Source organism: Eptesicus fuscus, chromosome 9 (assembly GCF_027574615.1).
Source record: "Eptesicus fuscus isolate TK198812 chromosome 9, DD_ASM_mEF_20220401, whole genome shotgun sequence".
NCBI lineage: Eukaryota > Metazoa > Chordata > Mammalia > Chiroptera > Vespertilionidae > Eptesicus > Eptesicus fuscus.
The window spans coordinates 77,779,112-77,802,050 of record NC_072481.1 but is presented as its reverse complement, the minus strand read 5'-3'; the positions used below and the strand labels follow the sequence as shown (position 1 = coordinate 77,802,050).

Genomic DNA, 22,939 nt, shown 5'->3' with positions numbered 1-22,939 from the left:
TTATTTTTCTGAAATACAATCGTGATGTGAATTTTAATTTCAGATGGAGAAAATGAATAAAGATGGTCAATGAAAGGATTAGGTTTCATAATTATATCATCAGCATTCTAACCATAAAATTTATTTAGTAGTTAAGCTTTTATAAAAGGTTGGTGCAATAACAATATTTTTAATGTAACAGGTTGATACATAAATGTGTAATTTTGAAAGATCCAAGTTGAATTTTAAATAACTAGAGTCCCAGTGCATGGATTTGTGCACCAGTAGGGTCCCTCGACCTGGCCTGCGGGGATCAGTGCACTGCCACATCTCCGCAGCCCGGCCTTACCTGCCAGCTCGTAGGCTCCAGCCCGCTGTCTGCATCGATCCCACACAGCACAAAGTAGTGCGTGAAGTGTCAGGCAGCTGGCTGGGGAGGAGCCTGAGCCCAGGCTGGGTGCCGCACTGCTTCTGCTCATCCTGGTCCTGCTGTGCCTGCAGCTGCTCGGGTGCGCAGGGTGGGTGGCTGCGGGAGAGGCTTGCACCACTGCAGCTGTGCTCACCAGCCGTGAGCCCAGCATCTGGAGCCTGTCTGTTAGCTGAGCGGTGCTCCCACTGTGGGAGCGCACTGACCACCAGGGAGCAGCTCTTTCATTGAGTATCTGCCCCCTGGTGGTCAGTGTGCGTCATAGCTACCAGCCGGTCGACTGGTCTACCGGTCGCTTGGTTGTCCACTTAGGCTTTTATATATATAGATGATCACTTTGTAAGAGTCTTAATTCATTGAATAGCTTATATATTTTGGGGGTGTCTTTTCCCATCATGCTTATATCAAAGAGCTGACCAATTATGAGCAAATTACTAGAAATTGAGAAGCCAACTTACAGATTTCTTAAGAACATTATCTTCTGAAACTATGGCCTTCAATTTCCTGTGGGTATGTAGGGTGGGTTGAGAGGGAGCAGGGAGGAGTTATTGAGATTTCCACAATGCTATATCAGTCCCTCTCCTACCTTCTTAGTCTGACTCACATCTCCATCCACTGCCCAAGATCCAGGTGCAACAGGCAATGAGTAGATCAAGTTGTCCTTGGTATTCTTCCTCTTCCCTTCTCTTCTCTCCCTTCTCCCTTCCTCTCCCCAACCCTCCCCTCCCCTCCCTTCCCTTCCCTTCTCCTCTGGGTTTCTGTTTTCCTATTAAATTCTTCCTTAACCAGGTTGTACTCAAACCTCCTCACCATAGTATTCACCAAGGCCCATAGTTGTCTCCCAAATTGTCTTTTACACGATCTTTTTCAGGTGTATTTGCTGTTAAGGGTGTTCTGGATAAGTCATTGACTTAATTTCATTTTGTTTCTGTTTGGCTAGCTCAGCACAAGGGTCACAGTTCTATTTCTGGGCAAACTTTGAGGGAGAGGACCACTAGGTAAAAATTAAACTGGGAAGTCAAATAAGTAAAAAAAAAAAAAAAAAAAAAAAAAAAGAAAGAAGGAAAGCTTTTCCCTATCTATGGTGGGTAAAATGTGAGCCTACAGGAATTTGCTGCCTTGAATAAACTCAATTTTCTTAGGATGATGTCACACCAAATTGCCGGTCTCTGCATTCTTTCCAAAGTGATGGCTCTTAGCATTCACACTTGTGATAACTTATGTTTTCTGAGTACAAGAGCCCCAGGACTGCCAAGTAAGGAAGAAGAGAGGCCATGGTGGTTTTGTAACCTTTGTGCTACTGTAATGCGGCAGGTAATTGTCTGTCTTTTTTCGTCTTAACTTCCAGTGCCTGAAACAGTACATGCAGCTGGCAATCCGAGACGGATGTGGGTCTCCCATCACTTGCCCTGACATGGTGTGCCTAAACCACGGGATCCTGCAGGAAGCTGAGGTATGGATGAGTGCCATGATTTTCCCTCTTTCATCTTGACTTTATTTCCTAGGATCTTGACTCTATGTACTTCCCTAACAGAGAGTCTAGAAACAAATGACAGAGGTGAACTTTTTAAAGAAGTACTTTATTGCTACACACCTTTGGATTCTTTGTACAAACTGTTAAAGCTGCTGTTTACCTCAATTCTATTTATAAATGCTCTCTGAGAGTTTAAGAAGCTCTAGAACAGGTAGGCAAAGGTGTAGAAATCAAATTTACCAAATGTGAGGTTCGGAGGCTGAATAGTGAGTGGTCTTGTGATCTTTCATACTTGGAAGATAAACGGACAGCGGGTTAGCCACAGTCACAGACAATAAACTGGAAGGTAGCCTGAGCTGAACCATCTTTAAAGAGCAGAGAAAGGCCTTTCATTTCATCTTTATCAGGCATCAGACTTTCTTCCTTTTTTCTGTGAGTTCTCCCACCATTTTCTTAAGACTGTGATAGATCCCTTTCCTTTGTTTCTTCAGTCCCTGATAAATAACTTGCCCTTAAATCTGCCTTTAATCTCCATAGCCTGTTCACTGTAAGTGAGAAGATAACCAACTCTTATCCATTTGTAGGGAGTTGGTAAGCGTCTCAAAGAGGTCCCAAGAAACCGATGAAATAAGTTATTCATTCAGCAAACACGGCACACCTGCTGTTCATTAGGGACTCTTCTGGTGCTTTCATAGCCAGTATACTATCTAATCTTTTCAACAAACTGGTGAAACTTAGGCCCAGAGGGTTTAAGTAATTTGCCCAAAAGTGCATACATATCCAAAAAAGTAGAAGAGCTAGAAATCTAATGCAGTTCTTCTGACCACGACAATTATAGGGCTCTAAGAGTAGAGCTAGGTAGATAATAGCATCCTATCTAATAAAGAGGGACTATGCTAATTGAACATCACTCCCTCACAAAGATGGCAGCACCCACAGCCAATAAGGAGGGGATATGTTAATTGCTGCCACGCCCTCAAAGATGGTGGCGCCCAGTCCCTTCAGCCCTGCTGGGGCCGCAGGCACAGCCAGGCCTGCCTCCAGGCAGATCTGGCCACTCCTCGCGCCTGCCTCCAGAGTCCCCCAGTTTCCTCAGACCTCCAGCCACCGAGGGCCAGTTTGAGGTGCAGGCAAGTCTTGGATGGTGGCTGCCCAGCTGCCCAAGGCTCAGGTAACCAGGGCCGGCCAAGGCTCACACTGCCGGCAGTGGCAGCAGCAGAAGTGTGATGGGTGCATCGCCTTCCCCTGATTGCCAGGTCGCCTCCTGCCCCCGAGGAATCCCGGACTGTGAGAGGGGGCAGTCTGGGCTGAGGGATCCCTCTTCCAGTGCATGAATTTTCATGCTCTAGGCCTCTAGTATATGATAAAGGACTTGATCATTGGAAGCTGAATAGTGCATGTGTGTGTGTTGCTATATATGTATATATGAGTGGATGTGTGAGTGTGTATATGTGCATGTGTGTATATACATGTTTTGTTTATAAATACATATACTCTTACATATAATTTTTTGCTTTGTAAGAATAGCAGTCAGAAAGATGTTATAGACCACTTCTAATCAGTTTACCTCTGGAGGTCCTGTGTTCAGCTTATGGAATATCAGCAAAAGTGGTACAAGTGAGCTTTAAGTGTTTTTTAGGGAAGAATAAAAAGAATACATAATGGTTTAGAAGTGACTTATTTTAAGAAAATCATGAAATAATCATTTTAAAAAAATAAAAATGTAATATTGAATATGTAAAAGTCTAGTAAGAAATATTGCTTACTTTTGTGTGAATAATGGGCAGAACAAAGTTAAAGTGGAGAAAGATTAGGTTAGTTACCAAGAGTACACTAGTATGCAACCTGCAAATAGTTTTTAAAATGAGATCCAGGTATTCCAGATCATCTTTCTATGCCTAATCCTTCCAAGAAAGATGCTTCCTTTTTGACTTCTCTGATGTTTGGCCAGTAGTGAGCAAGTGTTTATTAAGCTTGCACAGTGTGCCTGGTACATGCCAGGAGAGAGAGGTGAGTGAGACAGGCCCAGTGCCGTTTATGCTCATGATAGCTTCTGACCCAGCAGAGAGCTGTTTAACTGATTACAAAAGTGAAAAGCATGACATGGAGCAGGCAGCAAGAGCTGTGTTTCATATGAAATTTTACTTAATTCATGTATGCAAAATCTATTAAATATAAATGAAATGAATGGTTTGGTGAAGCTTCAAAACAAGCCTTTGAAATGAATCACAGTCTTATATTCTACACCTGTGCTGTCTGATCCACTGGCTTCAAGTGGCTATTTACAATGAAATTAATTAAAATTAGATAACATAAAAAAATGCATTCTTTTGGTTGTACTAATCACATTCCAAGAGCTCAGTAGCCACATGTGGCTCGTGACTACCAGATTGGACAGCAAAGAACAGAACATTTTCATCATAGCAGAAAGTTCAATTGCATAGTGTTGTTCTAGATTTTTATATGGCTAATAACCATCAGCCATCAACACTTTGGATATCAAATGTCAGGGCTAATGTGAGTAAAGGCCGTCATTTATCTCACAGTTCTCTAGAACAAAGCTTAGTCCCTTTTCTGATTTTCTTAGTATAGACGTTTTCTTCCACGTTTCCCTGCGGTTGTCTTCTACTTTTTAATCCTTACCCTTTCCCCACTGGACCCATTCTCATTCACGCTTTCCTAGCTCTGATTCCATTTACCCAGCTTTACTCTAAAAACAATTTTACTTTTAGGCTCTGTTAAAACCAAACAAACCCATCCATGGTGGCTCTTAAAAATTACAAAAGGATATTTGAAAAAACAAAACAAAAACATTGTAAATGAAAGTATGGTATTTATTAAAGTCTGTTTCCCATTCGATTAGTAACGTGGACCTGAGGGTGTGAATTGACCTTTCTGTACTTATTGGTCTTGCTAAGAGCATGGCTGAAGATGGGCAGGAATGTATGTATGGTAATCATGTTCTTAATTAACCCTACCAGACCTGAGGCCCTGAACCTAACCGTCCCCTATACCTGGGCTCCTGAGCATTAAAGAGAAAAAACCAACATGATATAGAAAAATGTTGGTTACATGCAAACAAGTGGTTAGAATAAGATGGAACTTGGAGACATTGTGGAAAATAGGTCTACCTTTCATCTAGCGCCAATATTCCACCTTTGTGTACCAATCCACCCAGCAGGATGAGCTTTGTTTTACACAGAGGTACTTCTTGCAAAGTGAGCACCAGCTGTTGCTCTTCACCTTCTTGCATGGATTGTCTTTGTAAGACACTCCAGGATTTTGCTTGTTGTACCTGGAGTGCTTTCCCATGCACACAACACAGATATGATTAGACGATGTCCCAGGGGGAATCTCTGGAAAATGATTGCCTGGGGTCATCCGTTGAGGGCAGGGTTCCTTTTGTGGGTGGCGGTGGGCTGATGTCCTGTATCCACCAATAAGTTGCAGACACTGTTTCTGAATACATCTGGTGAAATAAACTGGCTTTTTTGAAGCAGCTTGCTGCTTTGAAGCATACAAGATATAAGAATTATAACTGGCCCACATAAAAAATTTTATGAAAAGCCACCGGGGCCAGCGGTAATGACGACGAGACCGGTGAAGGTCATTTTTGTCACAGCCACCCATATATTTATTATAGTCCTTCACCAGCTGTGGCATCTGTATTTCTTGCACACTGCCATCTTTATTTCTTCTGTTTATTACTACATTTTGGGCTGGATCGTGGTAGTTCGAAATAAATGTGATGGGCTTTCCATCCTGCCAAACTAAACATGTTACACTTTCTTGACATAGATAGTGACTGTCACCCCTAGCAAGTTTTTTTACACTTTTCAGCGACTTAGGAAACTGCTTCCTGTTTTGCTGCAGGGTTCCCACAATTCCTGTGTGTAATTCTGACAGTGCATATTTAGCAAGGGTTACAGAGTTCTAGAACCGGTCCATGACAAGCACATGAGACTTATTTTCCATTGCACATGAGGTCAGGAGATGAACGACTGTATTTCCTACTGCGCCCATGTCTTTTATAGGCATTGGTGCAGCACCAGTGTAGATTTCTGCATTCAAAATGTAGCCACCCTCACCTTCTCAGAGAAGGAAAGACTTGATGCCCCACTTTGTGGGCTTATCCTTGATATACTGCTTGATGGCCAAGCGGTATTTTGTCGGGATCATCCCCTCATCTAGGCTCAAATGTTGAATTTTCAGAATTTTTTCACGTTAAACCACACAAAGTCAATTCAAACACATGGGGGCAGACATTTGCAATGGCTAACCATGAGGTTTGACCACGACTGGTTGGTTATTTTTAGTTTGTGATGCATTTTTTTCACGTACTAGACAAAGTACCGAAAATTAGGTATAGCGGTATAGCGGCAGATTCGGAAATTACCGAAAAATCGGTACAGCGGTCTGGTAGGGTTAACTTGCCACAATTGTATTTTCAGAGTAAAAAAAAAAAAAGAGTGATGGTGGTGGTGGTGATTGTCTTTGATTTTGAATTGAGAAATGAATAGAAAGTTATGTTGGAGATATTGGTAGCTTCATTAGTTTATATGGGACTACTCCTTTCAAAGCAAATACCACATGCACACATGAACTTGGACTGTACTGCCTTCCTTTCTGACTTCCTTTAGATCCTTTCCTCATATATAGTTATTATTATAATACTAGAGGCCTGGTGCATTCGTGCACCAGTAGGGATCCCTCGGCCTGGCCTGTGGGATTGGGCCAAAACCGGCTCTCCGACATCCCCCAAGGGGTCCTGGATTGTGAGAGGGCGCAGGCCAGGCCAAGGGACCCCACTGGTGCATGATCGGGGCTGGGGAGGGATGCAGGAGGTTGGCCAGCTGGGAAAGGACTGTGGGAGGGCTCCAGGGCGTGTGCGGCCCATCTAGCTCAGTCCCAATCTGCTGGACCTCAGCAGCAAGCTAACCTACTGGTTGGAGTGTCTGCCCCCTGGTGGTCAGTGCATATCATAGTGACTGGTTGACCAGTCGACTGTCTGCCCACTGGTGGTCAGTGCACGTCATAGCAAGTGGTTGAGCAGCCTTAGCATATCATTAGCATATTATGCTTTGATTGGTTGAACGGATGACCAGACACTTAGCATATTAGGCTTTTATTATATAGGATAGAGCTCTTAACACGTTAAGCACCCAGTCACTGGTGACTGACACTATACTTTCCGTCTGGAAGACAAAACAGGCTGGGCGCTTAATGCATTAATATAAATATTATTGAATACATCACAAGGGGGCAAATCCACATTATGCTTGACTGGATTGTACCTCCATGACTACATGTTCTGCCTTTAAAAAATGTTGAATTATACAGGTAATACGTAAATATACTTTGCTTGTTAAAAATAATTCTGGCTAAGGCTTAAGCTCCCTTTGTCCTGCTGCTATTTATATTACAAGACATGGTTCTTCATTATTTATTGTCTTAGAAAATGCTTGTAAGTATAACATTTCTTCATCTCCAAAGGACACAGGAATTTAAGCTCTTTCCTTCAAATGCTTCCCTGCATGGATCTAGTTCACACCATTGGCTGTGCTCGGTCTGTCTGCCTCCTGCAGGCTTTAGGTCCTGCCTGCCTTCTTAATACTTTCAAATTGGCTCAGCTGGGGCTCTGCCTCATTTATCAGGAACAGCTTCATCAGCAAAGCGTTTAATGCCCGGTTGCAGAACTCCTTGCTTATGCAGGAAATGGTAGAAAAGGCAGCTTCCTCTTCAGTGTGTTGGGAGCTGCGGGGAGGTCCTGCCACTGGAGGACTCGTGCCCCTGGAGCTGCTCCACGGGACGCAGGGAAAAGCAAAGCCTGCCTTCCTCGTGTCATCTGGTACGTTCAGCTGTAGCTCTGCAGGGCATTTCTGATATACTTGATCCAGGGATCTTGTCCAACGTGGAATTATGAAAGGCAGGACACAGATTGTTCTGACAGCATCACTGCATTCAGGCAAGACCTTTGCTCGAAGTCAGTAGCCTTGTGAAAGAGGCGATGACTACTTTAAGCAGTTCCCTTACAGTCTTAGGAAAGTAACGTATCATCACTTGCTGGGAGAGCCTGGGCCATTGGTCTGGACCATGTGAATTTGAGCGGCGAGCACATAACTCATTTGAGTAGTACCTACCATGGCATGGCCTGAAGGATAGAACTCCTCACTGTCAGCCGGCGGTGGATGGCCGGGAACAGCTTCTCACCCACCAATCCTCCTTTCAAGCTCAGGACCCTGAGTGACCAGCCTGCCTTTTACTGCTGGTGGCACAGCAGGCACCAGAGGAAGGAAAGCTGCTCTCGCCAAGAATGGGGGCTCCAGAATTCGGTAGGAAGGGACTTAGGGTGGGGCACTCTGGAAGGCTAGGATAGGGGATGGTTGGGGTGGGGGTACAGTGCTAGGGAATTTAAGGCTACATTTGTAAATTAAACACAGTTTTTACTCATATTGCATGCTCATTGAGGGTGGCTGCTGGAATTAGAGATCCGAATGGTCCCCCCAAATCACCCATTGGCACTGCCTGCACTTGCCATCTCTTATTATCACAGTGTAGAACTGGGGCGGAGGAAAGAGGAGGGTGCCCAGGCAAGTGGCCGTATCCCTGTTACTGAGGTTCAGGATCTGAAGGGGATGGGGTTAAGTCTGTCTATAATAATGACCTTTGGCTGCAGTACACGTTGGCTGGAGAAGAGTAAAACTTTGAAGTGGAGAAGGATAGAGGAATCTGCAGTGCCAGGATCAATAGATAGCTTTGGGATCTTAGTTGAAATTGGTTCTAGAACATTTAAAAAATTTTGTTTAAAAGCTGCATATAAGTGGAGAATGGTGTTTCTAAGCTTCTTTTTTAACTAAGGGCAGATGTAAGAAGATAAGCATCAATGGGTCGAATGTGTCCCAGGGATGTGCACATGGGCATGTCCCTTTTAGCCTAGGTGAGCTGAGGGAAAAGGCAGGCAGTGATGTGGGAAGCGGGACTGAAGCCTCGGCAGAAGGGGTGAAAAGAGAGCAGCAAACCCACCCTCTGCAGGAAACTGTGAAAAAAATTCCTGGCCCTGGAATTCCAGGACTTCCCCACCCTTCACTTTCCCACTGGGCCCTGCCATCTGGCTCTCAATGATGCCTCTTGTTTCTTCATCCAGGATTTGAAACATAGTACTGATATATAGGTAAAGAGATGAGCTTGGTTTACTCAGGTGAATGGTAAATGGGCCGTTTTTCTTTTTCTGTTAGGAAATAGTTATTTTCTGGGTTGAGATAGGAAACATTCTTAGTTTCTGTATTATTGTGATAAGACACTTATCCTTTAGACTAGAGCTGTTTCTCTTGCCAGTATTTTTGCAAGTCATAGCACCTCAAGATTGGTAATGATATACAAGAAGTCAATTCCATCTCTAGATATAGTGATCCGTTGTGTTTCATGTTCAGCCTGGTTTTTTAATTTTTAAAAGCAACTGCAGCAGAGGTATGATTTAAAGGGCCAAACCTAAGTAAAGTCTGGGCTTTTTTACCTTCTCCTAGCTTTCCCTAGCTTCTGTGTTTTAACCATTTCATTAAAAGAAAATATATGTTGTATTTACCAATATTTCTTCCTTACAGCAGAATTCTAGTGAACAAATAGAGATGGATATAGAAATCATCATTAAGCAAATAAGCACAGTAATAATTATCACATTAAGCGCCCAGTCAGTCACTGGTGACTGACACTATACTTTCCATCTGGAAGACAAAACAGGCTGGGCGCTTAACGTGTTATAGTAGGTAAGACTTTTTGATAGATACAAAATTAGTGGGCAGAGGTATGATGAGAAACATGATATTTGCAGCATCTCAAAATATCTCTATATATAAAAGCCTAAGCGACCGGCCGACTAGCCAGTAGCTATGATGTGCACTGACCACCAGGAGGCAGATGCTCAATGCAGGAGCTGCTGAGCTGCAGTCACTTGGCAGCGGCGGTTCTTGGGTGACACACCCGGAACCAGAGAGGAGGGAGCCTGATTCTGGGGTGCATCACCCGAGAACCACCCTCTCACAATCCAGGACCCCTCAAGGGATGTTGGGGAGTCGGTTTTGGCCCGATCCCCACAGGCCAGGATGAGGGCCTCTAGTCTCCCTATGAGGTTACAAAGAGTGGAGCAACCTGGCAGATGCTACCTTGACCAAGTTAGAAAGTTAATATCACCAGTAATGAGACAGGTTGTCCTCATTTACCTCCTGATGGCCCAATATTACTTCTGTGATGTTCTTCCAAAAATGCACAGTCTTGACTTAATCATGAGAAAACATCAGACAAAGCCAAATGGGAGAGCAGTGTACAAAATAACTGGCCTGGACTCTTTAAACATGTCAAGGTCATGAAAGACAAATACAGACATACAAACTGAGGAACTGCCCCAGATTAGAGAAGGCTGAGGAGACAAGGGAACCGAATGCAAGGTGATGTCCTGAATTGGATCTGGACTGAAAAAAAGAAAAAGAAAAAAAAGACATTGTGGGTCAGTTTGTGAAATTTGAATAAGGCCTGCAGATTGTTTAATTATTTTGTATCAATGAAAATTTTATTATTTTAATAATTAACCATGGTTATGTAAGGTGTTAACATTAGGAGAAGTTGGGGGAATGGCCTTTAGGAACTCTATATAGTTGTCACAACTTTTTGTGAGCCTAAAATTATTTCAAAATAAAAAAGTTAAAAAGGAATGTCCTGGTATGAATTTTGAGTGATTTAGAATTTCTTGGTTGGCAGGAAAAGAATAATTCTATACCATTAGATACCTTTTTTTAAATTACTTTATTGATTAAGGTATCACATATTTGTCATCAACCGCCCCCCATTCCCATCCCAAACCCCCCCCCCCCCACACATGCCCCCATCCCCCTGTTGGCCGTGATCATTGGTTAGGCTCATATGCAAGCACACAAGTCCTTTTCCATTAGATACCTTTTATAATCTCTTATTCGCTAGGATTTTCCCTTTTACAATTAATTTTAGAGGCTTTGTGATTCCTTTAAAAAAATTTTTTTTAAAGGAGTAGCCCACCCTAGCTAGTTTGGCTCAGTGGATAGAGCTTCGGCCTGTGGACTGAAGGTTCGATTCCAGTCAAGGGCACATGCCCGGTTGTGGGCTCGATCCCCAGTAGGGGGCGTGCAGAAGGCAGCCGATCAATGATTATCTCTCTTATCATTGATGTTTCTGTCTCTCTCTCCCTCTCCCTTTCTCTCTGAAATCAATAAAAAAATAAATATTTTTAAAAAAGGAGTACCCCTTTAACCTGTTGCCTGATGGAGCCTTCAATAGCCATACTAAAACATTTCAGTTTTATAATTGTGACAGACCTTGAGTAATAGCAGCTTCGTTCCAAATGGCAAGGGAATGGGAATTCAATACTTTGAATCATCATCTTTTTTTTTTTCTTTTTTAAATCTAATCCAGCTTTCTCTCATCTAAAGCCAAAAGTGTGATAGAAACATTTCAGAAAATTAGCTCTTATTTGTGAAATATAATAAATGATAAGATCAAGGAGTAGATCTTTCACTTATTTATCTCCCCCCCTCTTCTCTCCCCCCCCCCCCCCAGTAATTTAAGTCCTTTGAGGACAGCTTCTATGTGGCTTGTTCATTTGCATCCCCAGGCTTCCAGCCAGTGTTTTACCCATAATAGACTGTCAACAAGTCCCGGGAGAAGATGCACGTCTAAGTGGCAGGGGTGGGGAGAGAATGGTGTGTGTTGGGGCTTATCTTTATTCCAGAAGTATCAAACATAGTGAAAAGTGATAGGCCTGACGTTTTGTGATCACAGATGTCAATAGAAAAATTCATTTACCTTATTAAGGCTTAATTCCATACAAACCTTGAACCTAAAAAAATAATAAATAGGAGATTCAAAGTAGAGTGAAAGACAAAAAAATATTAGAGACCTCTGACTTTCCTGCTGGCAGTAATACGTCCTCTGGTGAAATTTGCCTTTCTAACATAACATTAAACATCCAGCTCTACTGTTGTTGACTTTTTACTGCATTGATTTCGGTCATTGTTCCCATTAGCATTCCTTCTGTATTTAAAATATTTATCTCCTCCTATTTGCTTTGTATTTTATAAACTGTATTTGACTTAGTTGTTATATAGATTGCTTGTCATTGAAAAAATAAGCATTTTTAAGGGTTGATTTTGAGGGGTTTGAAGAAAGTCTTCATCAGTCCAGAAACAGTTTTAGAAGGTGTAAGAAGAGTGTAGAACTGTCCCATAGAATAAAAAACCTCAAATCACTTTTTTTTGGGGGGGGCGGGAGGAGGGGTTTAAAAATAGATTTACAGACTATCACTAAGGTCTCTTGGGCCCAGATGATATCATCTCCCAGTTACCTTGGCTCAAAAGTTAAAGTAGTGTTAGATTATTTGTCCTCCACCTAAAATGAATCATTGACTAAGTCAGTAACTAAACTCTGACTCCTTAATGCCTCCCACGCTTTCACTTGCTTGCAACTTCTGTCTCCAAATGCATTTTATTTGAGGTGCCTTTGTCTTTTAGGAAAGATGTCCAGGTAGTATTAAAACAGTTGAAACAAAACAGGCTTTCAGTAGAATAAACATGTAACCATACTTTAACAAAATATATGGTAAAATACTCATAACATAAAGTTAACCATAATTTTTTAGTGATTGCTAAGGAGGTTTTACTTAAGGTGCCAGATGAAAATGCAACATTCCCCCCCGCCCCCCCACCCCGAATGGAGCAAAAGGTTATCATGAAATTAAATTTATGTTTTACTTTGCTTTACTTAAAATGGAGAAGACAGAACTTACCTGTTTTGTGTCTCTTCATATATTTAACTAAGGTTGAGTCATTTACAAAATAAACAAATGTGTTGTTTATTTTTGTGAGGAGGAGAATTCAACTTTGAATGCCTTTTTAAATGTATTATATTGGTTCAGTACAATTTTAGCAGCCTCATTTTTTTTTTTACTCCACTTTTCTCAAAGCACACTTCTTTCCATTAGTTGCAACACCTTTCGCCAACATATGTTTTATACCAAAAATATGCAGTGCTTTAGCGTCAGAATTGCCAAGGTGTGTCCTGTATCAAGTTCTTGGATTTTTTTCAGTTATAAATATTTTAAGCCATATCAGAATATTGACGTGTTGACATCAATGGTATTATTATTTTTTAGAATGCCAGATTAAGAGCAGTTAGCTTTGCCTGCATCTGACTTTGAAATGCAACTTAAAAGTGACTAATCTGCAATGCCATTTGGTTAGCTATGAATCCTTACTTACGAACCTTTGGTCCACATTGCTGTCGGAAGTGGTAATGGGAGCCTAGCCACAAGAAACACCTTAGGCTTTTCTTTTTCTACCAGGGCATGGTGGCAGTGCATGATAATCAAGGGCCTCTTGAGATGATTTTTGTCAGGAGAAGCGCTTTGTACGTTGCTGAGAAGGCACTATTCCTGCACTATCTACCTGACTTTAGTATTTAAGGATTCTAAAGCTAGAACTATAATCTTTTAAAAATTTCTTAAATGAATGTAGAGAGAAAAAGAGCACCTTTCACATATGCACACAACTAATTTGGGAAGTCTAAAGATTTCGTTGTTTGGTCTTAGTAGCTGCTGACTGAAGAATGGAAGGTGATCAGTCAGTTCTGTAACTGGTGCCTTGAGCGACTCCTAGCCATGGCAGATGGTTGGGGATGATGCAGGGATTGCTGCTTGTGTTACTGCGCCAAAGACATTTGCAAACAACTTGTATAGAGATAATACAGTAAGCCAAACAAGGAGAAATCATAAGGCTGGCAATTTGGGCCTCTGCGATGACTGAAATCTCATCTTTGTAATGTGTCTGGTTTCAGATTGCCTGTTTGGTACCTGTGGATCAATTTCAGCTTTATCAGCGGTTAAAATTTGAACGAGGTATGTATGCACTCTTCTTTTCATCCCGATGGTAAATGTGGTTTTACATCTGTCATCTTTCCACTAACCTGCATGGAAGGCTAAGGCAGCTGCGGGCTGTCAACAAAGCCATGAGGATACTTGGAAAGGGGAAAACTGTAATTGCAATGTACAACTTCAACTTTCTTAGCCACAGCCAGAGAAAATACAGACCAGCAGGAAATAGAACTTTCCTTATATTGGTTTTTAAAGATATGTTTTTATTGATTTTAGAGAGAGATGAAAGGAGAGGGGGTAATATGCATTTCACAGCCATATCCATCTTTACAGCAGTAATAACCTTCCCATACGTGAGGCACACATGAAGAATCATTGGCCAAGACTCACTTTTCCCCAGAAAGTGCATGGATAGGTGTCAACAGACTTTGCTTAGTGACTGGGACTTTTGGATGCTCTTGTAGTGTTCATCCCTACTTGTGATTGGCTTATTTCTTCATTAGATATGATAATGTATTCAGTCTGGTTACAATCAAGTTGGGCAGGCTTTGTAGCCAGACTGTCTTTTATAGGTGCTCTTGCACATCTCTGCTTTGAGGCATTTTAAGAGGATCACATAGTTTTACTCATACATGGAATTTATTTTTTTTTCACAAGTTCTAGGCAGATGCCCCATTAGAGATTCCCATGCATTGACAATTGATTTTATTATTCCTATTTTATAGATACAGAAACTTACAATTGAAGAGATTGAAATTTGCCTAGGATCACATAGATGGTGTCTAAGCTTCCTCACCTATAAAACTTTTAAAAATTCTATAGTTTTTTATTGAGGTAAAATATGTCTAACATAAAATTTACTATTTCATCCATTTGTGTATTTATAAGAAATCATTTTAGCTAATTAGTATGCCCCTAAAATGTAAACAAGGAGGAATAATTATGTTAGAAAATAGACATTTTAAGTAAATTTAAGTTAATTCAGTGCTACACAATGAAGTTTATTTGATTGGGGTACTCTTTCTAAGATGTACATGTGTCATTGTTACATAATATACTTCATATTCACCTCAAATGCAAGATTTATCAGCTAGGCAATTTTGAGGTCTTGATTATAAAAATTACTAGAGGCCCGGTGCACGAAATTCATGTACAGGGGTGGGGGGGTTGTCCCTCAGCCCATCCTGCACCCTCTCCAATCCGGGACCCCTCAGGGGATGTCCGACTGCTGGTTTAGGCCTGGGGATCGGGCCTAAACCAGCAGTTGGACATCCCTCTCACAATCCAGGACTGTTGGCTCCTAACCACTCACCTGCCTGCTTGCCTGATTGCCCCTAACCACTTCTGCCTGCCAGCCTGATCACCCCCTAACTGCTCCCCTGCCGGCCTGATTGATGCCTAACCACTCCCCTGCCAGCCCGATCACCCCCAACTGCCCTCCCCTGCCAGCCATCTTGTGGCAGCCATCTTGTGGCAGCCATCTTGTGATGACTTGGGGGTGGCCATCTTGTGACAACGTGGGGGCAGCCATCTTGTGATGAAATGAGGGCATTGCACGAGGGCCACCTGTATTGCATACCAAGTTCTTTTCTTAGTTTTTAGTTTGTCATCCTGTTTCTTTCTTTTTTTTTAAAATATATTTTTATTAATTTCAGAGAGGTGGGGAGAGGGAGAGAGAGAAATAGAAACATCAGCGATGAAAGAAAATCATTGATTGGCTGCCTCCTGCATGCCCCTTACTGGGGAGCAAGCCCACAACCCAGGCATGTGCCTGAACCCAGAATCTAAACTGACCTCCTGTTCATAGGTCAACACTCAACCACTGAGCTACACCGCCAGGCATCATCCTGTATTTTAACTGTCCTCTACTTTACTTTACACTTGACTAAGTCTTTGTGAGGAAGAAAATCTGTTGAATGGGTCCAAATCACCTCTGTTTATACAAAGCAGAGAAACACCATTTGGAACTGATTGGTTATTCTGTGAATCTACTTTGTATCCATCCGTGACTTTCCATTGGCTGTTGCTGTGTTTGTGGCTTTCCCTTTCTGTATCAGTCTTCCAATATTAGGGACTGAATTTGGCATGTGCTAGTGATTACTGCTTTACTTTTTTTTTTTTTTTTTTTTACTACTTTACTTTCTACTGCTTCTCAAAGCACATGTCTGATGATTAATGCTAGAAGTTTGCTTTACTCTTGCTTCCAGAATCTACCCTTTCAAAATAATTTTTTTCAGAAATTGGGTTGATTATCCATTATCCATCTCTAGTCCTTAAGGACCGTTTCTATTTTTGTGACCCTGTTTTACTTACTATAACTGCAAGTTCCTTTAGTTCCCTGATAGGTTAAGGTGTCTATTCTTGGCTAGTTGTATTTTCATATAGTGGTTAGAAACAAATATTTTAAGCGCCAGATTGTTCTTTATAAAAAAAAGTAAAGTAAAATAAGAATTTGTTTTCCTGTTATCTGCTAATCCTATCATATTCACTCACATAGTCACCTACATTTTTATGTAGTGAGCATCTATTATGCACTAAGTACTAAGTGCAGTTCCAGAGGCTGCTTTCATCTTTCCTTGAAAGCCCTCTTGTTCTCAGCATTTTTTCACAAGCCTCCTTTCATTTTAAGTCATAACATTTATGATATGGCTCTTCAGGTTTCATCTCACTCTTTTATTTGTCCTTGGTGAAATGCTCCCACCCCATCTTTTGTGCCTGAGGAGTAAGGTTTTGTCTTACCAGAGGTCCCTGTGTGGTTATTTGATGCCTTCTAGGGCTTTTTTTTTTTTTTTTAAAGACTGTGACACTTAATGACCTTATCATTAGTTCAGTGTTTTGTTTTTTTAACACCTCCCATCTCTCATTAGTCATCTTCATTTTTATAGTTTCTAATCACAAGCCTGTTCTTATTGTGTGTGTGTGTGTGTGTGTGTGTGTGTGTGTGTGTGTTTTCTTTCTGAGCCTGCCTTTCTGGTGTTTTGTGGTAAGTGAATGATTAAGTCTAGGGTTTCCTTCCTCAGCTATTTTGTGCTTTCTGGTGATAACACTTTCTCAGCTTCACGCTTCCTCTACTTTACCATCCAGCTCTTCCTTGTTGATCAGTTGTAAGTCTAACATAGCACCCTCTCGATGTTTCAGTTTTCTTTGGAAAAATCTAAATTATCTCCAGCAAAGACATTTATCTGCATGTAGGATGAGGTTTCTAAAGGGGTCTCGAAGGAGAGGCACATGGTTAAGTGCCACTTCCTGTGCACACTTCTATCTCCTCACCTATACGATGGGGATAAAAGGGAATGATTACCCTAGGGCTGTTGTAGATAATAAGTAAATATTGTGTGTGGGTCACAGTGTGCATTCAGTAAATTATCACAGCTATTGTTATTGTTGTCGTTATTAATCACTACCACCACTAAATCTTCCCTTTCCCCCAGTTTTCTGAACTAAAATAAGAAAGCATCTTCCAGAATCATACCTTAGGCTGAGTATATAATGTAATTAATAATTTTACTTCTGTTTTCTTTTCAACTTAGTCCCAATTTTTTTCCAGCCTGTTTCCTTTCTCGTCGTCCTAGATTCTAGAGAGTTGTATAGAAATTTGATAATCAGTGCTAATTCCTTTACACTACCTTGTCATATTCATTTTCTCCTTACAGTATACACTTACTATAATCATGAATTCCCTTTCCCTGACCACCTCCAAGGAGATCATGACTTGAGAGAAAGCATTCAAAGTTGCTGCTTAGAAGAGAAAATGTTCCCATGGTGATAGTGGAAATGAAAATCTATTTAGTAGCATGATTATAGTTAATGGTATTCTAGGAGTTAAATAAGGCCTGACCCCATCATATACTCATTAACCCCATTACACAAACTCCTAACTTCTGTGGGTACTAGGTAACCTAAAAAGTTGTTTCCAGGTTTGAAATTCTGTGGTTGTCTTCAACTATCTTGAGAGCAACCCCTGTGCTGATGGCCACCTCTGCTTGAGGGTATTTCCTGGAGCAGATGTTAATTCTGATCAGTTTAATTCAATTGCATTTTTAACTATCTTCAGAAAACCTTTTTCTATGAGATATCAGAAAGCAAATTAACTTTGGCATAATTAAAAATGCAGTGGGTCATAAAATTAAAACAGTTTTATTTATTTCAGCTGGTAATTAAATTAGCTTTGGGGCATGGTGTTCCCCGCAATAATAAGAACTCATGTGATGTCTTTATGGGCACAGCCTCACAAATGTAGAGGATGCCAGAGAAACTACTCATGTGAATTGAGAGAATATACTACAGAGTAAGAAACAAACTACATATGTGGTACAGTTCGGGTGGGAAAACCAAAGGGCCCTGAGTTCAATTTTTGAAAAGTGAAAATGGTTATTGATGTCAGATATGGTCTTTAGGTCTCATGGCAGTTTTATTTTCTTAGTCTGTTTCTACTTCCCAATAATTGTCAGAATACAGAAGTAGAAAGCAGTTTAAATAGCATTTCCTGCCTTGCAAAAATTGCATGAACAAGCAGAGTCTTAAGATCAAACAGTCATGGGGCTTTACCTCAGTAATCCATTGTCATTTTCATAAGTGCACGCCAGTGCAAGTCTGTGAATTTGTCCATCTCTGACGGTAAATATGTTACAACTAATCACTTTGAAATCGTGTTCATATTAAAGTGTTTAGGGCACTGTTAGTTAGAGGCTGATTTACGCAGACTCCTGGTTTCTCTCTTTCTAGATTTCTGAACATTTCTCCTTCTCAGAGCAACATGAAGTGTTCATCACTGCCAGTGCAGAAGAAATTAGTTGAATATTCATTAGTTCACTTTTTTTTGCCAGCTCTGGAAAAGAAATTTGAAGGGGGAAGAAACTAGACCTTCAATATTTTGGATAGGGTGCATTTTGTTTCTCTGCATAATTACTGCTTCCTAGGCCAAAAGCCAGGAGGTAGAATTGAATTTATCCTAATAGTAATAAAGAGTGTTTTATATAATCCAGTGTATCACCTTAGGTTATATGACTACTATAGCCTCATAATAGATCTCTCTGTTGCCACTTTGTGCCATTAGCACCTATTCTTCCTACAGTAGCCAGAGTAATCTTCTACAAATGGGAATCTTATCATGGCTCTCCCTTCAAGGGCTCCTCATCTTGCTTAGGCCTTATCATCATAATCTGTGATCAGGCCCTTATCTACTATTCCCAAGTAATCAACTGTGACTCTCCCTCTGCTCACTTAGCTCCTTGTCAAGTTGGGATGCTTTATTACATATGTAAATCTCTTTTCTTTTGTATTATTTGGGTAAAAATTGGAAAGCTTTCAGATCAAAACCATGTGTAGGTTGGCTGCTTATTCATGGTTCTGTCATCAGACTTGAAAAGACCTATTATTTAAAATGGATGGTGAGTGGATATTTGATCTGGGAGTCCTTAGCTCTAAGTTATATACCAGCCTGCATTTCTTTGGGCTTAGTATTTATGAAACAGTTATAAGAGTTTGGATGAAAATATAAATGGTATGGAAATACAAGGTAAGACCTTGGAACGTCTGTGTGTCATTATCCCCTTGGTTTTCTAACCAGCCTGTCCCAAAATTTTAGGGATCTTAGACGGGCCATCTCTCTTGGGGTCTGAGGATCTATGAATCATAGGTTTCCTATTTCTGATTATATTTGGCCCATCAAGCTCCAATCCCTGTCCCTCAGAATTAAATAAGAAAATACGTTTAAGGATGCTCTTTTTGATGAAAACCTGTAATAAGCATAGATCCAATTGTTGCATTTTCTAGGCGAGACATTAATGGTGACAGTGTTGACTGGACTTTTTCCCTCTGATACTGAATTTGTAAAATTATTACCTTTAAAGCCAAGCTCATACTTAATAGTTTCATTTTCTTTTTGCATCTCCCTTTGGGTTTCTTTGCCTCCTGGGTGGAAATTTTCAAGAATCACAGTCCTTAGGAGATTTAAAACTAGAATCTCATAAGTTCAAAATTTGCAAAATACAGGATGGGGCAAAAGTAGATTTATAATTGTTCATATGGAAAATCATATAATAGCAAATAACACAAGAATAAACTCCGTGGTCCTCATACTCACAACTATAAACCTACTTTTGTCCCACCTTGTACACTGGTTCAGAAAAAGAGAGGCTATTCTACCCTTCAAATAACATAATTTTTCATGTGGTATGTTCCCTGAAGTTCATGTTATATAACAAGAACATGAAGTCTGTTATTGTATAAAAAATGAAAAGCTGAACAAATGTTTGTAAACATTTGAATAGAGAGACAGTCATCCATCCCCCAACCCAGTCTTCTTTCCTGCATGACTTATGGATCTAACCGATGAGGTACCTGACAAAACTATCATTTTTTAGTCTGTGAAAGTCCCTACCTTTGGTTTTTAGAGTATGTGGGACTTTTACAAATTTTCTCTAAGTGATATATTGGTAGGGCAGCAAGAAATTTCAAGTTGACAGCCAATCAGACCTTTTGGCTAAGTCATCATTTGGTCCCTAAATTATGTGATTACTCCTTATTCTTTAATTTCTCTCTAAACAGCAGAGGAAACCTCACTACCTATTCTGAGTGCCTGAAACGACAGAATCTTTTATGAATTTTTTTCTTTTGCTTTAGTAGGTTCTTCATGTCCAATTTCCTCCAAGATAGTACCCAAATTAATTGTAGACAATACTTGAGAGTTTTTATTATTTTGAGTGCTGAAAGGTAGGAAATAGTCCAACAGTTGCAAATTTTGGTTAATGACAACACTATTTATCTGTTTACTAGAGGCCCAGTGCACAAAATTCCTGCATGGGTGGGGTCCCTAGGCCTGGCTGGTGATCAGGACCAATCAGGTTACCTGCCTCCTCCCCCCCCTTCTCTTGCTGCCCGTGTCCGCCTCCATCCACCCCTGGTTCCCTGTCCCAGCCCGGGCCTGTTCCCAATTGGGTGGTTGGTACCTGCCGGCTCGGGGGAGAGACTGGGAGGTTGGCTGGCAGGCCCCATCGGCGATCGGGGCCTGCAGGCTGGAGGCAGCTCCTGCGTTGAGTGTCTGCTCCCTGGTGGTCAGTGCACATCATAGCGACCGGTTGTTCTGGTCATTCTGTTGTAATGGTCGCTTAGGCTTTTATATATATAGATAAGGGCGATGGTGACCTATTTCATTAGCACCTACTCTGGGAATTGTGGCAAGGCTGACTGACCTTTTAGGTTTGGATCCATTGTGAAGAAATCACTGCCCTTGGTTGTACTAAGCTTCCATAAATGTGAGCTTGTAAGCGAGAATAAGTGAAGGGGAGAAAGCCTTGAGTTTGAATGCAAGACAGATAGACCATCACATTCCCTTTCTTTATGCTTCAGAAGTTCACCTGGACCCCTACCGAACGTGGTGCCCCGTCGCAGACTGTCAGACTGTGTGCCCCGTTGTGTCAGGTGACCCAGGACAGCCTGTGCTGGTGGAGTGCCCTTCCTGCCACCTGAAGTTCTGCTCATGTTGCAAGGATGCTTGGCACGCCGAGGTCTCCTGTAGAGACAGTCAGCCTGTCGTCTTGCCAACAGAGCACGGGTAAGGAAAAAAAAAAAAAGTGGTATTTGGGATTATTCACTGGTTTTCTCAGAAACACCAAATATGTTGCTTGGGGAAGGAGTTATCTTGTGATGGAACTTAGAGATTCATTATTTGCCTGCAACACTTTCTGAGAAGTGTCTCAAGACTGGTAAGTTGTTAACAAAGACTAACCCACAAAAGCATTTCTAGAGGGATTTTAGTTATTTACCCCGGAGCATCTTTCAGATACTGCTGAAATTAGAGTTTGTATGAGTTTTGATTTCCCTGTAGTTAGTCATATGGTCCACTGGTTCTCAGTTGGAAGTCTTAGCTTGTCCACAGCCATTTGCTTGATGTCAGAGCCGCCAGCGATGGGCATACCTCATTCTTCCTGATTGCAAAGTGTGCAGAAATTACCTTCTCCCCTAACTAAATTGCCAGCTCCTGAGGTGTGCCAATCACATCCGGGAGAACACAGCGGCAGAAACAGCTGTCAGCACAGTACCGTGCTCAATTCGAAGGTGCTAGAGGGAAAGAGCTTATCTCTCAACACTTGATGCTTTGAAAAGGTGGCGCCGAGGCTGAGATTCTGCTAGGATGAGACGCAATTAAATCTGTGCCTTTCGGTAGGGAGGGTTTTATGGCAGCCACAGGGCCCGGAGTGAGAGGCCTTTGTGTTTGATCCCTTGCTTTGCTCGAGGCTATGGCTGTTCTGCACCCGCAAGAACAGAAATGCCAGTGTTGCAGTCCGGTTGGCTTAGCCCTCGGCGCCCTGAGAATGCGGGGAGCCATTCTTCAGGGACAGCAGTGCTACCTGGCTGTGATACTGTGCTTGAATCTCAGACCAAAGGAATCAAGAGGGAAAACAGATCCAGTACACAGGGCAGGCATGTGCCCTTTCCGCCGGTGCCTCCTCCATTTTCACTGCCACCACCGTGAGGTCCCGGGTGTCACAGGACAATGTAAAGATCCCAGAGGGAGAAGGACTGAGTTCTGACATTGTCACTTGGCATCCGTGTGACCTCATGCAAAACACTCAGACCCTATGGGATGTTTCTCTATTTGAAAAAAAAAAAGGGGGAGATAATTAAAATAGTAACTGTTCCACTGCTCTATGAGGTTATTGTGAGTACCAAATTCTGTCACAGTTGTTATAACACTGTGACGTGGGTGTCTCTGGGCTGGGTGTGGGTTTTGATGAACAGTAGCTGAAGTGCTGCCCAGTGCTATGGCTCATCTAGCCTTCCCTGCCACCCTCCCTCCCCCCCCTTCTTTTCTATGTCCCTCTGAGCTGTGACCCTGTATTGGCCTATCCGTCTGTTTGGAGCAGGTCTTTTCAATGACATTGGGCATTTACTTTAAAGTATTGATTATTGACTCCCCACAGTCTCTTTCATTTGTTTATTTAAACAGCTTATTAGATGGATTATCTATGCCCCGTCAGATCCTGAGCTAGTTTTTCTGCTGTGTAGCAGACTTCTTGCACTTTTTATTCAGTGTGTGCTCAGAGAATGAAATACTAATTGAGCAAAAACAATGAATTAAATCAGTTGTGGAAAATACGACGATATAATCCACTCAAAGCCAAAGATACTAGTAAATGAATTAAGGTATTTTTGTTTTGTTTTGGGT

General features: G+C 41.5%; 1 protein-coding gene across 4 annotated transcripts in view; it reads left to right on the top strand.

Moving 5' to 3' along the window:
- Positions 1–22,939, top strand: part of RNF144B (ring finger protein 144B) — a 128,639-nt gene that overhangs the window by 96,553 nt on the left and 9,147 nt on the right. For all 4 annotated transcript variants that reach the window (XM_054721436.1, XM_054721437.1, XM_028152344.2 and 1 more), the window contains 3 exons: positions 1,755–1,859; positions 13,734–13,794; positions 21,121–21,325. In XM_054721436.1, the coding sequence (XP_054577411.1) occupies positions 1,755–1,859; positions 13,734–13,794; positions 21,121–21,325 (371 nt within the window). The remainder of the gene's footprint in view (positions 1–1,754; positions 1,860–13,733; positions 13,795–21,120; positions 21,326–22,939) is intronic.